The sequence below is a fragment of the Sinocyclocheilus anshuiensis genome, unplaced genomic scaffold (genome assembly GCF_001515605.1).
Source record: "Sinocyclocheilus anshuiensis isolate Anshui unplaced genomic scaffold, SAMN03320099.WGS_v1.1 scaffold3293, whole genome shotgun sequence".
NCBI lineage: Eukaryota > Metazoa > Chordata > Actinopteri > Cypriniformes > Cyprinidae > Sinocyclocheilus > Sinocyclocheilus anshuiensis.
Window position 1 is genome coordinate 54,244 of NW_015555989.1, and position 17,669 is coordinate 71,912.

The 17,669-nt window shown below is 37.1% G+C and overlaps 2 protein-coding genes across 4 annotated transcripts in view; both read right to left on the minus strand.

Moving 5' to 3' along the window:
• Positions 1 to 2,865, minus strand: part of LOC107676095 (microtubule-associated protein 4-like) — a 42,444-nt gene extending 39,579 nt beyond the window's left edge. Inside the window, exon 1 of the mRNA XM_016470619.1 lies at positions 2,820 to 2,865. The gene's annotated coding sequence lies outside the window, so the exon portion shown is untranslated. The remainder of the gene's footprint in view (positions 1 to 2,819) is intronic.
• Positions 2,866 to 5,405: 2,540 nt separating this feature from the next.
• Positions 5,406 to 17,669, minus strand: part of LOC107676096 (potassium voltage-gated channel subfamily H member 2-like) — a 46,827-nt gene continuing 34,563 nt past the window's right edge. For 2 of the 3 annotated variants that reach the window (XM_016470620.1, XM_016470622.1), the window contains 10 exons: positions 12,865 to 13,287; positions 11,618 to 12,014; positions 9,920 to 10,119; positions 9,545 to 9,797; positions 8,617 to 8,810; positions 8,411 to 8,531; positions 8,083 to 8,340; positions 5,859 to 6,054; positions 5,571 to 5,764; positions 5,406 to 5,484 (listed from right to left, as the gene is read on the minus strand). In XM_016470620.1, coding sequence (XP_016326106.1) covers positions 5,572 to 5,764; positions 5,859 to 6,054; positions 8,083 to 8,340; positions 8,411 to 8,531; positions 8,617 to 8,810; positions 9,545 to 9,797; positions 9,920 to 10,119; positions 11,618 to 12,014; positions 12,865 to 13,287 — 2,235 coding nt within the window. In that variant the 3' untranslated portion in view covers positions 5,406 to 5,484; position 5,571. The remainder of the gene's footprint in view (positions 5,485 to 5,570; positions 5,765 to 5,858; positions 6,055 to 8,082; positions 8,341 to 8,410; positions 8,532 to 8,616; positions 8,811 to 9,544; positions 9,798 to 9,919; positions 10,120 to 11,617; positions 12,015 to 12,864; positions 13,288 to 17,669) is intronic. The other variant, XM_016470621.1, reaches the window with a different exon arrangement.

The following is a 17,669-nucleotide window of genomic DNA, read 5'->3' on the forward strand; positions in this document are numbered from 1 at the left end:
GTTTTGGAGGGACACTCTTGTTCACTTAAATCATTTGTTTGATTCAAGAGGCCTGAACACTGTGGGTGGGTGTATGCGTGTATGTCAGTACAGTGTCGTCCAAAAGCCTGAGACTATATTGAACACATGATTAAAGAAGGCTATATTAAAGAAACTTCTTGTCTTCATTCTTGACTATTAGAAAAAAGTTATATTTCTAAAGTGAAATTACCATGGTTACTAATCAATTTAAATTAAGAGAAAATATTAAAGATTCTGCACTATTTTATGTCACTAATCAAGTAAATGTGTGACTCTGATCATTTGACTCTTTGTACAGACAGTCAGATGATCTTCTTCCACTGAAGCACAAGATGCTCTTTGAATCATCTCAAATCATGCAGGAGAACATGATCGTCAGGTTTGACACACTTGTGGAATACTCCACCCAAAAATTACCCTTATGTAATTCCAAACCTGTATGACTTTCTTTCTCCTGTGGAACATGAAGATAGTTTGAAAAATATTTTTCAGTCAGTGGTCTTCTATGCTGGGTTCACACTGTTCCTCAAAATTTATTATTTAAGGCCCCACAGAAGAAAGAAATGCTTACAGGTTTGGAACAACATGAGGGTGAGTAAATATAATGTTCATTTTGGGTGGACTATCCCTAAAAAGTAAAAAAGAGAGAATACTGAGACATTCTTAAATTCATGTGAATTTTTAAATTTAAATTGTTTGAGCGACAGCATAAATTTGTGTAAACGTAGAGATTCAACAATGGACCAGATGTGTCTCTTCAAATGTTGCTCAAGCCAAATGGTCCAAAATCTAAACAGAGTCTGACAGAAGCGCACGCTCTGTCCTCATGCGGTTTAAAAGAGAATGGCGAACTCACAAGAGTTTTTGAGCACTGGCATTTGACAACCATTTGTGAAGCTGTGTAAACGCTGTATTCCAACCATTCCTGTGTGAATGCACACAGAACGTGGGATGGCAGTCTGGCTCAATGTGTTCCATTGTGTGCCAAAGCCACTGAGCATGCGGTTACTGGCTGCCACTCATTGTGGCAGGATTTATGTATCTGTGCCACTACCATTCTCTGTCTGTCTCTTAGTTTATTCTGAGTAAAAATGAGGCATCCAAAAATAAGGCACCTTCAAATGTCAAACTGCAAACTGGGGGGGGGGGGGACATATTCACAACAGGCTGGCAGGCCCTGACCTGACACCCCAGAATCACAGCAGTCCAGAATACAGCATGCCATCTTACAGAGCTTCCCTTTGCCAGCAACATATGATGACACTGCTGGTTCACCCTATATTTACATAAAACTTTTATTTATTTATTTATTTTACTGAATTATAAAGCAGTAATTATTTTTGAAAGAAAAAAAAGATTTGTATGATGATTTTCATGTTCATGATGGAGCACAGAAAAAGGTTTTGTATTACTAGTTTTGTCAAATTAAGGTCTATATCCCTGCTGGAAAAAAAAAATGTAATATCAGTTTAAAGTGTCCAATCTGCTTTTTGGAGCATGAAAGATGGGTTGTTACCAGTCTGGCATTGTCTACCAGCACTAAGCAGCTTTATCAAGGTCTAGCTTGATCTAGAACCCAATTTGGTCTAACTGTACAAAACCAGCTACCATCAGATGTAACATTAATATAACATAACAGCACAGCTACAATTAGGCTATCATTAAATATTTAGATTTTAAATGATGATGAAAAGTATGATGATTAATGATCATAATCCATCAAAATGGGTTTAAAGATTACCAAGAAAATATAGATTGTTTTGCAAAACCAAATCATCAATTAAAATACACAGTAATGCTTTAGATTGATTTTATATTATTTATACAGGCTTTTGTTAGAGAGGAACATTCTCATCTACCAGTGGATTTTCTTATGTGCTTCCTGAGATCATTTACATGTTAAAGCGCGATCACACCCACTATGATGATATCAGGCAAATGAAAACATTTGCAGAATGACAACCTTTGTGGTATTAATCACTGCTATATTTAATTGTCTCCTGATATTTAAAAGCATATCGATATTTGAACATATTACTCACAGTTTACCTGATACCCCACTTTTACTGACCTCACCCTACATGCAAAAATAATAAAATACAGACAAGAATATAGACTCAAAAGGGGGCACCTCCTTGTCCTTCACGCCAGCTTTAACTTAATAAACACCACTGACATTTGTTCATGACCTGTATGCAAAGCAAACAGCCAGTCACAGTGTAAAGAAGGAGAAATAATGTGCAATGAATCAGGAATAAGACTTAAGGGGGGTGTGGTCAGAGTGTTGTTGCCCCTCTATAGTGCAACAATTCAGAATATCAAACGAGAAAAAGAGGCCACGAGGGAATAGTTATGTTTCATAACACATATGCACCTCTCCCACAGTCCCAGACATCCATGCATTACCCACGAGTCGGTTTCTGATCGTTTGTTCCATTTCGATTGCATTTTACAGTATGACGCATGTCCATGGGGCATTTTGAAGAGGTGCACTGCAGAGACGCAACGCACAGAGACACTAAACACGCTACGTGCCAGTATGAATGAAAACAATGCGACAAACTACAACGCGCTTATTACAATCAAACCAGCTTCGTTTATTATAACAGACGCGTGCATATAACAATAACTAACGCCTGTCAAGCAGAGACAGCGACTGCATCACAATCTCCGCGTGCACGCCGATTCGTTAACAATTTTTGTCTTCTTTACGCGTAGGCTTTTTTTAATGCACGCGCCTTGATGGTATTTCCTATTGTATAATGTGAACGCTAACCACAATGTCAAAGTGCACTTACCCGTTGTTGTTGTTGTGTTTTTTTTTATTCAGTACGCTGTAGTGTTGGCCGATGTGCAGTCAGATCCGCCCTCTCGTACAGTCCGCCTCTGTGATCGCAGGACGACGCCCCGCCCCTTATCCCCCTCGACCAATCACAATTCAGGCAAATTGTACACGTTCCCCTTTCGAGCCGCTATACACTATGCTGCTCTTGGAATTGAGCATCTTCTTGGTTGTTACATGAGTACCTCACCAGTATTGATGGACAGCTAATGGACACAATGGGCATGTTGATGACAGATGAGAGGCAGGGAGATTCGCCAATCAATACATCAGCAACGGCACACTGAATTGGCATTGAATAGATCTGTTTGGGCATCTGACTAGATGACATTGTATCGAGGAACATCAGACTGTCCGATGTGAGACGTGATACCCTTGTAGTTTCCAGTTCTTCATGCGAAAATGCATTTGAAAATCCCCTGAATGTAACCTCATACATTTATGACACCCTTATAAAAATAGGCTGCGAGTTTAAAAGAGCATCAAGTGTTGTGGAAGGACGGAATTCCTCTATTGTGTTGTTTATCCGGTTCTGGAACATGATTAAGTAGCGTTAATATAAAAATATAACAATAATAGGCTTAGTGCAGCACTCCCTTTATTTTTGTAAGTGGGTGTGTCTCTTTCTGCTGGTTTCCTATTACACTGAACCTGTGTTTCCTTTCAGGAGCTATGCTTGCATGAACAGGTCAATGAATTTTCCTTCTTTTTATATATGCTATAGTGGTCTTAAATACATATTGACAGTTTAGGTGGGCCTTTTTTCTGTCTGTCAAAGATGGAAGGGTTTGTCTATATTCTGGCTTAAGTATATCCAATTATAATTTACTTATAAAGCAATTTCTTATATTCATAGTTATTTGATGCTGAAAAGATATTTCAAAGGACAGTTATAGTTGGGAGCAAAACAAGAGGTAGCAATGAGCAGAAGGATACATATCACATTTAGACACACACCAACTTCCTGCTTTAATTTAGCAGTCCTGTGGAAATTGGGCAGAGCTTGAGCATAGATGCAGTTTTCAGTTTCCCCCTCTAGCTCTATAGATTGAATCCACTGACATAAATATCAAAGCCTTGCAAATGAATTTCATTGGTGTTTGCTGGCAGCAGCATTTCAGAGGTGGTGACATTTAGAAAAAGAAAAACATTATTTTTGACACCAGAGAAATACAAGGAAAGGATGGTGGTTCTCATTCAGTCAGGCGAGACATGTTTCATAAACTTCAAAAGACTGATGAATTATATTAATTTATTTATTCGGTGTGAATGTGATTATCAGTTATTAAGAGATAAAATCTGCACAATAATCAGTTTATAGTAAGCTAACAATAAATATTCCTACTTAGGATGTTATAATACATATGCACATTCCAAGCTATACCCTTTCTATATACCACATTCCCTATAAATATCTTTCTAGCACATTTATAGTATGGCTTATTACTGGATGTGTTTGGCATGAACCAGTGCCAACTGATCATATATGTTTTATATATGTATATTTCAACACTAATTGTACTAGTGATATGGATTATGATCAAAATGGATTTTTAGTCATAATCTGTCTAAATCACATTTAACACGTTTTGACCCTTTGGCCAACCTGATGATTATATATTTAGAGTGATAACTTATTCTTATAACTTATAAAGGAAAATCTTTACAGTGGATGGCCTGAAAGATATAAACAATGCTTTCAGTCATGTAAACTACTGGCATGTTATTCAGCAGGATTAACCATTATTCCCTGGAATCACTCACTGTGAGGTATTTTAGCTACTAGAGATGAGCTTGGGGTTCATGCACCTGAGATAAAGTTTCCAAATGTCCATTTAAACACTAATAAATCACACTCTGAAGACTTTACAGTGTATTGCTACAGATTGTCCAAGACTTCCAAACAAACAATCATCAATTCAACACAAAACCACACTGTTAAAAAACTGATATGCTAATATAAATCATTACATTTACACCTCAAAATAACAAGTGAACACTTTCGTAAAATTAAACATTTTCAGTGAGAGGCAGGTAAAAACAACAAGCATCGTTAGACCAGCTAACACAAATGTACCAATCTACAGGGACATTAATGATGCCTCTATGTTAGACTTTCTGAGGTAATTAATATGAACCTGAAGTAGAAGGTCTTCAAAACATCCTGCCAACATTATTGCGGTCAGTCAGGATGTATGCATTGTTTTCCACTGACATGCTGAACAAAAGTTTCAATCTTAACACCCAGGATTAGAGCCATGTCGTTTTTGGATTGAGGAATCATCCTCTACATGATGTTGCACTGGCAATGATAGGCGTCTTGAACACTCCAAATCTAACCTCAGTCCAGCTTGTGGATGGTGAACAGTTCCAATAGGCTCTGCATCCAAAAAACTAGAACTACCTTGATCAGCTATGACTATTTGTTGCTGGTCAGTGTGTGCTGTAAGACAATCAGGGTCATTGTGGTCCATGCTACATGGCCATCTTTCAGAATAAGACCCAGAAGGAGTCTCAGAGGAGGGCTGTAAGGAAGAGTTCAAGAGCTGGAGCTCCATTGCCCCTGACAGACTTTCACTGGACTTTATGGGACTGTCAGCAAATTCGTGGGGATCAAGTATCTGGGAAAAATCCAAGAGAAAGATTTAAAGACTCGTATGAGATTCAATAAAAATTGATGACTGTAATTTGAAAGTTTGTGAAATACCTCAAGAGAGAATGGCTGGCGTTTCCGTCTCCAAAAGGTTGACAGGATGGACCAGTTTCTTGCCTAGTTTGGGTGGATTTGAAGATGCTTCTATAGGGGACGTCACAGAGCTGTAGGCCGGTGGAACCAACACCATCTGCCTCTGAAGCAAGTGCATTATGGCCCCCATGTCTGTTGACATGCGCTTCTCCAATCTTTGAAAGAAACAAGACAACAAACACAGCTCAAAGTTTATGGATAAAGAGTAAAGGATGCCAAGATAACAACAATACTGTAGCGGGATCTCACCTGTGGAGCTGTCTCTGCATCATTTCCAGTCTATTCTCTACCTCAGTGCAATGACGATGGGTAACACTGTGCAGGACAGTATTGGAGGGCACTGAAGATGAGGGTAAAGACATACTGTGGCTGGGTACTTCCTGGTACTGATGGCCACGACTGTCCCCCCAAAAGCTGAAGATGTTAGAAACCCCCGAAAGAGCTCCTAATTTAAGAGAAGGGTAATGTCAAAATTATGCATTCACTGCAAGGGAAGAGTTCATCCAAAAGTGACAATTTGGTCATTATATTTATACACAACCATGTCGTTCCAACCCTGTATGAATTTTTTAAGAATATCCTGATTACTTTTTTCATTGGAACATCAAGCACCATGAGTCTTCTGGAGTCATACAATAGCTTTGTGTGAAAAACAGATAGAAATTTAAGTTGGTATACAATGAAAATCATGGCATCCACTTGAGAGTTCAGGAGAGAAGTAGCGATGTCTGTTTGAATGAATGAATCTGTTTGTTCAGTTCATATAACCAGCCTGAATGATTCATGATCTGGCTGTAATGGTTAACAGCTCACTAGTTTGGAAGATTATCAGTGAATAATGACTTATAGTCATAGATATGAGCTGTATGGGCTACATTAGCAATGTGTTTACAATATGTGACCCTGGACCACAAAACCGGAATTCCTCTATTGTGTTGTTTATCCGGTTCTGGAACATGATTAAGTAGCGTTAATATAAAAATATAACAATAATAGGCTTAGTGCAGGACTCCTCAGTCTTAAGTCGCTGGGGTATATTTTTAGCAATAGCCAAAAATACATTGTATGGGTCAAAATTATTGATTTTTCTTTTATGCCAAAAATCATTAGGATATTAAGTAAAGATCATCTTCCATGAAGATATTTTGTAAATTTCCTACTGAAAATATATCAAAACTTAATTTTTGATTAGTAATATGTATTGCTAAGAATTTAATCTGGACAACTTTAAAGGCGATTTTCTCAGTATTTTGATTTTTTTGCACCCTCAGATTCCAGATTTTCAAATAGTTGTATCTCAACCAAATATTGTCCGATCCTAACAAACCACACATCAATGGAAAGCTTGTTTATTCAGCTTTCAGATGATGTATAGATCTCAATTTCGAAAAATTGACCCTTATGACTGGTTTTGTGGTCCAGGGTCCATATTTGTGTGGTGCTTCTGCATCCTTTTGTAAGCTTGAAACCTTCAAAACTTTTAGACTAAGAATGACCACTACCTTTGTTATTTTGTTTTTCGCAGAAGAGAGAAGCTTATACAGGTTTGGAACAACATAAGTGTGAGTAAATTTTAATTTTTTCCCCCCTGAATGTATCCTTTAAAGGCTTAGCTCAGCCAAAAAAAAAAAGAAGAAGAAGAAAATTTAGTCATAATTTCCTCACCCTCATGTTGTTCCAAATCCATTAGAATTTCATTCATCTGCGAAACACAAAAATATATTTTAATGAACCTTGAAAGATTTATGTTCCTCCACTGAAAGTTCAATTACCCAAAACTTTGATACTTCAAAAATCGTAATGGAAATCCACATGAATCAAGCAGTTTAAAACAAGTCTCCTGAAGAGACACAAGCATTTTATAAACAGATTTTATTAGATTTTTATTCACATAAAAACATTGATCAACACATACATACAGCACATAAAATATGGCAAAATGGAAGCTCAAACATGCTTGCTTGACATGCGAGAACCAATGATGTTTGTTCTTGTGTCACGCAAGCATATTTGAGCTTCTTGTTTACCATATTTGATGAGCAATATGTGTTATGTGAATAAAAGCTTTTAATTCTATTCATCAATACAATGTCTCTTCAGAAAACATGGACCACTCAATTCATATGGATATCTTTTATGATCTTTTAATGAAGCATCAACGTTTTGAGTAATGGAGTTTCAATGAAGGGACAAAATCTCTCAGGGTTCATCAACAAATATCTTCATTTATGTTTCAAGGATGAAGGAAAGTCTTATGGGTTTGGAATGACATGAGGGCGAGTAAATGATGACAACTTAAGTTTTTGGCTGAACTATTTTTTTTTCTTCTATTTTGTCTTAGTCCACTTCTTTCAGGTAGGTGAGCTAATACATAACACTTATATAATACAGTACACCTACTGTAAATTAGACAGTAAGCCAGTTTTAACAGGAAAGAGATTAGTCACAAAAGTTCACATTTTCAGAATCCTACCTGACAGTGCATTAAAAGAGTTACTGCTGTTGTGGTTCATGTCACTGTTAGCATTGCTGATACTAGTGAAATGGCTCTGAGAGCAGTCTACTATTGCAGTGGACTGCAGAGTCTCTTCCTCTTCATCACTGCTGGACTTGGAGGCAAAAATGTCTGAGTCCCGATGAGCAGTTTGTCTGTCCTCGTGCTGCTTGCTTAAATTCTGTGTTCTGAAAGTCGTCCTATTGAGTTTTTCTTCCGTCTTCTCTGTATCTGCTACTAAGAGGAATTGCAGTAGAAATAAGATTCAAGAATCTGAAAGAAGCTTTCACACAGTGTTTGCTCTTACCTTGTGGGATAGAGTTTCGTTTGGGCTTGAAGAAAAGCTTTGCTCTTCGTGTGTGATGGTCAAGACAGCCATGGTCAGAATCGTCAGGGTCACTGCTCATTGACCCAGCTTTAGTGTTAGTCTGTTGAGAAGATAACCAAATGAGTGTGTTTTTGAACATTTGTCTTTATGTACTATTAAAGTTACACAGACATGTGCGAGCTTACATCTCTCAAGTTAAAGGTAATCTCCAGATTGCTCCAGAAGTAGTCTGAGAACTCTGGATACATGTCCAAGACCTCCACTATATCATCTCTGTGGATTTTATGCAGGTCACAGTACGTCAGTGCTCTCACATCAGACCTTGACTTTCCAGGACGTGCATATAAATTAATGGGCTCTCCAAATATATCGTTCTTGCCTGCAAGATAAGCCGAAGGAAGAGATATTGACTGTAAGCTTTAAAACACAAAGAATGCTCAAAATGTGTCCCATAATGCATCTTTCCCCAGTAAACAGACATTAAACACTTTGAATTCATACTTCCATACAATTCTTATTATTTTTGCAATAGAAATATATGGCAGAAATAGTAAGAATAGTATGCAGTATTCTAGTATGTAGTATGCTATTCTAAATTCATCCTTTGCATTATCAACAGATCGCACTGCGTGTCATTAAAAGAAACGTAGCACGGAAAATAACAAAATGTCCACAAGACGGAGCCACACAACAACAGCTTTCTCATTGAAGTCTCAAAAGTACCAAGAATTCTTGTACTTTGAGTGAATAAAATAAAAATGACAGAACATTATTGACATGTTTGCGGTTTTATTCTGCATTCACAAGATTAGTCATAATCCAAAAAAAAACGAATTTAAATGATTTTGTTTTATTATTTCTCCTCAAGTTTATATATCTAAAAGTACTCTAATGGTGAGTAGAAAAAAAAAAAAAAGATCACTGCAATAGAATGTATAAATATTCTACATAATATTTTACAAATATTCATAATATTTTCATTTAATAGATCTTTAAAGATGAAAAGATGTTTTGCTTTTATATTTTAGGAATGTTTTTTGGAGAGGGGGCTCCATGGAAAACCCCTGACATATGCATATGATCACAATGAGATGCTGAGTACTCTTCCATTACCTAAAATGGCCACTACCACATCTCCCTTTAAGATCTCAATGGAGCCACGAGAAATGAAGTATAGCGCTGAAATCACATCACCAGCGTGGACCAAGGTGTCTCCTGGTGGAGCATGTGTAGTCTTGAACTTCATAGCCAAAGCACGTAAGCAACCTTTACTGGAGCCCTTGAAAGCTTTACAGTTCTGTAGCAATGTACGATTCAGATGCAAACAGATGTCTGCCTGTAAGCACTCTGGGAACCCCTTCAGCACCTGCAATGTGATAAAACATAGGTTAATGTGATAAATGGTACCACGTTATGTGCTCTGTCATGTGTGCATGCAAAAATAAACAGAGTATGCCCAGGTGTTCTGTATGTGGCTCTGTGACTCACAGCATTCATGTCAATGCCGTTAGTGTAGGACCAAGCATGCTGAAAATACTCCTCCAGTTTTTGCCTGAGTGGGTTGGGGATCTGGTGGAAACGGATGAACTCCCGAACCCGTAGCATCTGAGTGTGGTAACGTGCGGTGCCAGAGTACAGCCTCTGGATGATGGCTGACACATTTCCAAATATGCTAGCATACATCAGCGCTGTGAAGAAAACAACAACAACAACAAAAAACATTTTCTTTCAGAGCAGTGTGTTAATCCACACGATTTATCCACTTTAGTCCACAAAATGCCCCCAAAAGGCATGTCTACTAATCATGTTTAGTGGGGAAGTTTACTATTATTGGCTCTTTATCAGCAGGGCCTTTATAAGACCATAGAATTTTATTGAAAGTTTAGACCGAGGGTTCTTAAACCAAATATGATAATCTCCTTGTGAGGGACCCCTTCCTAAAATATAAAGGCAGCTATTTTTTTTTTCAGGCATAAAGACTTATTTATACTGTGTATGAAAATATTAGAATATTAATAATAAATGATAAATAAAAAAAATTACATTGAATAATTGAAAAATTACATTATGTGTGATATTATACATTACTATTCAAAAGTTTGAGGTCAGTAGTATCACGTCATTTAGTACTTATCAGAACTGTTTAAGCCGTAAAGTCCATTCAGCATGCTTCTGTTTTTCAAATAAAACCAAATAATCAACACATAAAATGAAGTCAACAGACAGACACATATAGTGGTTGAAGCTCATGTGCATTAAATATAAAAGATGTTTACTCTAACTGTAGATAGAGATTTATCTATCTACATACATTTATCTATCTAGATACATATTTTCCCTCATTTTTTAAAGACTTTGAAGCATGATGCCATATAAAACTCTGTGTGATCGCTTAAATATCGCCTACTGACAGCGAAAAAGTTTTATCTGTAGTCTTTTTATTTAATGTTGAAAATATCACCTAATCACATAAGTATGAAATTAATGAATATTAATATCATAAATATGATAATATCATAAATAAGTCGCTTGCAATTTTTAAGATTACTGGCTGATTTTTGCAACTTAACTAACGAAACTCTATTAACAACTAGCCACTCTAAAGAGGCATTTGTGTGTATTACCACCAGCAGGGACCCAATCCACCAATCAGAGAGGTTCCTGAATCTCAACTGATTTTTTTTAATTAGTTAATGTAGAATATCTTGTGTGAATATTTTACCCATGGGATCAGCACCTATGGACTGGAGTAATGGAATAAATTATAGGAATAAAATTACATTTTAAAATATATTAAAACAGAAAACTGTTATTTTGATATGGTATTTTGATCAAACAAATGCAGCCTAAATAAATAAATGCAGAGCATACAGGACATCTTTAAAAGACATTAAAAAAAAAACGTACAGGCCCTAAACCAGGGTTCCTCAAATTTTGCCCTGGCGGGCCGCTGCCCTGCAGAGTTTAGCTCCTGATCAAACACACCTGAAGCAAACTAATCAAGGTCTTCAGGATCACTAGGAAATCACAGGTAGGTCAGCTTGATCAGGGTTATTATTATTATTAATAATAATAATAATAAATGTTTTCTTTTTTTACTTTCAGTGGACTTCATACAGTAGCACCCAACTGCAGTTCCCAATTTGGAAAAAAATCAATTTTGCTGACATAAGAAAAAACACTAACCTCCAATGAGCATGACACAGATGGTAAAGATCTTCTCAGAGTTGGTGTTTGGGGAGACATTTCCAAAGCCCACACCGGTGAGGCTGCTGAAGGTGAAGTACAGGGCAGTGACATATTTATCTTTAATAGAGGGTCCTGATGAAGGATTTGTGATATTATACGGCTTCCCAAGCTGTTCCCCCAAAGAATCAAGCCAACCAATCCGAGACGGGCCGCTCCTTTCCACATTCCCAATAGCATACCAGATGCAGGCCAGCCAGTGGGCAATTAGTGCAAAGGTGCACATGAGAAGAAAGAGCACCGCGGCTCCATACTCGGAGTAGCGATCGAGTTTACGTGCCACACGCACTAATCGCAACAGTCGAGCAGTCTTCAGTAGGCCAATCAGAATCGTTGTCTGTCAATACATGAAAACAATGAGCACTGAAAAGTTAAGAGATGGTTAGCAAAAGCTATAATAGCATATTAAAAAGAATTGTTCACCCAAAAATGAAAATTTACTCACCCTCAGGACATCCAAGACGTAGATGAGTTTATTTCTTCATTGGAACAGATTTGAAGATATTTAGCATACATCACTTGCTTACCAATGAATGAATGGGTGCCGTCAGAATGAGAGTCCAAACAGCTGATTAAAAGCAACACAATAATCCACACGACTCCAGTCCATCAACTGATGTCTTGTGAAGAGAAAGCTGTGTTTGTAATAAACAATTCCATAATCAAGGCATTTTACATTTTAATCGTTGCTTCTGACCAAAATACCAGTCCATAATCCATTACGCTTCCAGTGGGAAAAAAAAGCATCCACTGCCGTCCTCTCACATCAAAATCCACTGATGTTTTTTTAGAACTGCTTTTGCTTGTAAACAGTGCTTGATCTGTGCATATTTCTCTCTTGATTCAGACAAGACAACTTTTTCAATAAAGAAAGCAATATTATGGATAGAGGACTGGTATTTTAGCCAGAAGCAACAGTTTGAAGTTAAAAATGCTTTGATAGACTTTTAACAAAGACTCTCTTGGACTCCATTATTGTGATGTTTGCTGTTTGTGATGTTCTCATTCTGATGGCACCCATTCACTGCAGAGGATCCATTGGTGAGCAAGTGATGTAATGCAAAATTTTTCCAAATCTGTTTTGATGAAGAAACAAACTACACCTTAGATGACCTGAGGGTGAGTAAATTTTCATTTCTGGGTGAACTATTCCTTTAAAAATCTAAATTACCCATAAGTTCACTCACATCTTCTACGGAGCGATAAATGAGCAAGTCGAAAGGAATGGCAGCCACCATGTCAATGAGGAACCAGCCTTTAAAATAGTGGATGGCTATTCGGCCGGGCTGGCTGACCACTTCATCGTTGCTATTCACGTAGGTTGTGCGAAAGTTAATCACAATGTCCACTACGAACATGATATCCACCATGAGGTCCACCACGTTGAGTGGACTGCAAGAGTAGCCACAGCGCTGCATGGCAGCCTCTTCCTCGTCGCTGAGCAGGAATGCAGCCGAATAAGGTGTGAAGATTGCCGTATAGATGACCAGCAGCAAGATGACCCAGTCCCAGACTGCCTTGAAGGGGCTGTAGTGTAAAATGGTCCATTTGTGGATTCGGGGAGCCTGGAGCTTATACTCAGGGAGGACATCTGCACCTAGAGACAGCACCTGAGGAGAAATATACTTCACAATGAGAGGTCTTTTCAGATTATGAGATGAATTATGCAACTGCTGCTGAAAATCTGCATTTGGACAATTACAATGACATTATATATGATTATTTTTAAAAACAAGCTTTAAACCATCAATGAAGATGTCCTGGTCTTGAGAATGAAAAAAAAAGAAAAAAGAAAATTAGTTACATTAAAGCTTAATGTACCCAACCGTTCAGAAGCGTTTTTTTTTTTTATTATTAATTTTCATTTTAATTTTTTTTTACTTACTATTCATCAAAATTTCACGGTTTCCTTAAAAACATTAAGCAACAACTGTTTTTTGTTTTGTTTTGTTTTTTGATAAGAATTTGATAATAATAAAAAAAAAAACTTTTCTTGAGCACCAAATCAGCATATTAGTATGATTTCTGAAGGATCATGTGACATTGAAGACTGGAGAAAATTCAGCTTTGCATCACAGGAATAAATAACATTTTAAAAATATATTCAAACAGAAAACAGTTATTTTAAACTGTAATAATATTTCACAATATTACCGTTTTACTGTATTTTATTTGTATTAAATAAATGCAGCCTTGGTGACAGAGAATTCTTTTAAAAACATTTTTAATGGTTTGGTCAGACATTGTATGGAAGCCTGTTTCTGCCACTGAAAAAAAAAAGAAAAGGTAATTGCGACTTTTTGAGATATAAACTCGCAATTGCGAGTTATAAAGTCAGAATTGCAGGATAAAAACTCGCAATTCTGACTTTTTTTCTCGCAATTGTGAGTTTATATCTCGCAATTCTGACTTTTTTTCAGAATTTCGTGATATAAACTCGCAATTGCGAGTTAAAGTCCAATTTTGAGGGGGGGAAAAAGACTGATATGTTCTCAGAATTGCGAGTGTATATCTCACAATTCTGACTTTATAACTCGCAATTGCGAGTTTATATCTCACAATTCTGAGAAAAAAAGTCAGAATTGTGAGTTTATATCTCGCAGTTCTATGAAACTGCGAGATTTTATTTCTCAGAATTGCGACTTTATGTCTCGCAATTGCGAGTTTATATCACGCAATTCTGACTTTATTGCGAGTCAGAATTGAAAAAAGTCAGAATTGCGAGTTTGCATCACGCAATTCTGAGAAAAAAAGTCAGAATTGTGAGATAAAAAGTCGCAATTACCTCTTTTATTTTTTATTCAGTGGCGGAAACGGGCTTCCATAGACATTGTGATGATCAGTGTCCAAAATTTGGAGGGAATGACTTTCTCATTAAATCTACGGATGGACAAATATTTGCAATACTGGAATAAATGGGTTGTTTACAACTTCATGACATGTTTATTGAACACTGTATGATCCGACATCGGTGACCAAGTCATTTTACTAGTTTATGAGTTCTGCATGTTTTCTCAAAAATAATGTTTAAAAAATTGCACATTTCATAGTCTAGCTGGTTAAACCAGAAACTGTTCAGTCTGTTTTCCATGTTTTTCCAAAGCTTGCTGTAGGACAGAAATATTCTGTCAGGAACTGAGTGGGCCGTAACTCAGTGTGGATGAAGTAATGAAGCCATGTTTAGTCTCTGAGATATCCACTAAGTACACATCACTGCAGGGAGATCATTAATGCATTACATTGTAAACACCCTCTTCTCCTCACCCTCAAACTTCATCTCATTATTTTTTCCAGGCCCCTAAAGCGGTGACCAACGTTTAGTAATTTGCTCAAAGCTCCAGTGAGAGAGTTTTGATTACTCTTACTTGTAATCTACTGCCTTGATTATACTAATAAAGACATCCACACACAAAAAATATTCATAGAAGTACTTAAAGTATTCTTCGTAGCTCATACTGCAGGTACAAATATATGCGTTTAAGTACCTCAAGATTTATTAAATGTAAATACAAGTTCAAATGATTTCCTGTTTTAAGACCAGTGAGGCAGAATCATTATTCATTTATGGTAATCTAATATTCCTCTTGCTCATTATGTACCATTAGGATGAAGAAATACATCTGCAGCAGACTGAAAAGCAAGTGGGAGAAAAAAACAGATCTTCTAGACTTAATTTGTTTATGGAAATCAAAGTTAGGCTATTTTCATAATCCAAGGACCTCATCCCACTGATGCTTGTACTCACAAATAACGCCTGCACTAAACAGCTCATAAAATCAAAATCTTAGTTAGCTTCCAGATTAATTATGTTTAATTCATGCATCTATTTTTGTAACTAGGTTACAATCTATGAAAAGGCTGGTGTACTTTCCATCCATGACTTTCCTCAGCACTCATTAAATTGTAGAACAGCAAAAAATGGTCAGACAATAACTACTGACCCTATAACTAATAATCCGCATAAGTAAATAAATATTTCAACCTCAAAGTCTCTGCTACTCTTACCTCTCTGCTCTCCTGGCCAAGAATGGGACTCATCTTGTCCCAAAAGCGGAGGCTCTGAGAGCCTTGTTTGCAAGGCATGTGTGTCTGAAATGAAGGCTGAGGCTGAACAGAAGGAGCACAGGACTGGAAGAGCTTGTTCAATAGCTTCAGCACCAAGGTCAGAATCATGATCCACAAATAATATTCCGACCGCCACTGCTCAAGGCTCAAGTGGCAGAATCCCTGACTCTAGCATTCCTGGAGAACGGTGAGCACAGGAGCTGCTCTTCTTAGAATCCAGGACCCTACCACCACCTGATAGCTATATCTCTGCTTATTTCTTGCTTACTTCTGCTCTCTCCATTTAGTTGTGGTTTCTCCGGTATCTTGTAGTCCATCTACTGCTATGCTCTGTGCTGTGCAACTATTGCTTTAAAACACTTTGTTAAAAAATGAAAAAGTTTTGAGGTAAAACCATTTTTGAGTCTCAATGTCCTGTTTGTGCTACTGCTCTGAGAGAGATGCAGAATACCTGCCAGTCACTTAAATATACATACAGAATGAGAGAGAGAGACAGAGAGAGAGAGAGAGACAGAGAGCGAGACAGAGAGAGAGGGAGAGAGAGAGAGAGAGAGAGAGAGAGAGAGAGAGAGAGGGAGGGGGGGTCACATCACAAACACATACGAAGCGGGCGCACCAAACTCTTGTGAGTAAACTGTTGCTGGGGCAGAATTTTTCCCATAATGTATCACATCTCAGCAAAAAATAAATAAACATTAGATATTTAATTTAGTACAACGGTTCTCAGACATTTTGATTGGAATAATCTGCTGTAACAAGTTGTTTATAAACTTTTTTATTAACTGGGAGTGTTACTATATGAAATTAATATATGAAATTAATTAATATTTGAAATTAATATATAGCTCTTATCTGGGCAGATTTGTTATTAAGCTACTTACAAGAAAGAAGTTGTTACATTAAGAACTACAACTGCACATAGGGGACCAAGGTAAATGCTCTGCTAATTTTGGATGGCAATAATAAGGACAATGCTATTAGAAAAGTGTTAATTTTTGGCAAAAATTAAATGGTGTGATTTCTTCTCTTTGAAGTTCACGCATTAAGCTGTTCTGAAAAGATGCTAATTGAATTTTATATCGTAAAAGGCTTTTCTTCCTTGATTTATTAATATCCAGAGTGTAGGAGGAGTTAACGGTGAGACCTTCAATCAATACTTCAATTCTCTTGAAGATGAATCTGCAGAAATGTGCATTATCATTATTGAATTTCTGTCACCTCAGATAATAAGTCACACCAAAATCCTTCTGTGTTCCTCATCTCAAGGCCTGATTCACCCTCAGTCCTGATTATACAGCATCATCTCACATGAAATTACAAGGTCGCTGAGTCCAAAGAGCACCAGTTGATCTCTCTGATTTGATGATCTCTCTGATCATCACCACAGACACAGTTGATCTGTAGAAAAAAACTTGTGTATTTGTTGCAAAAACATACAACACCTCTTTACAACACCTCAACTCATTCCAAGCTTGTTACAGTACAAGCACCGATTATCTGTTAATTTTCTTATTCTTCTGTTTTCTATCTGGGAGCTTATAGAAGCCCCAAAAAAGCATTCTACTCAGGTCATTTGGGTCAGATTTTCTAGATGAACTTTTCCTACAGATTTAATTGAACCTTCCCTTAAACATAAGAAGTGAGGATGTGCCTTTGCACATGAAGCATGCTATACGTCTTTGCTACAATGCCATTTTTTGCATGCCACGGGTGACATGATAGCTTTCAGCTATTTTTTAATGAAACGGGGGTAAAAATAAAATCCACTTGATAATTCAAATCTGCCACTTGTGTTTACATATAATCAAATATTGTATTTCATATCATTTTCAATTACCTACGTCTCCCAAAATTGGAGATAAATACATTTGGCTCCCGTGGCATGACTACACTGTCCTTGTGAATTAGCTGTGTGTGAGTTTGCCAG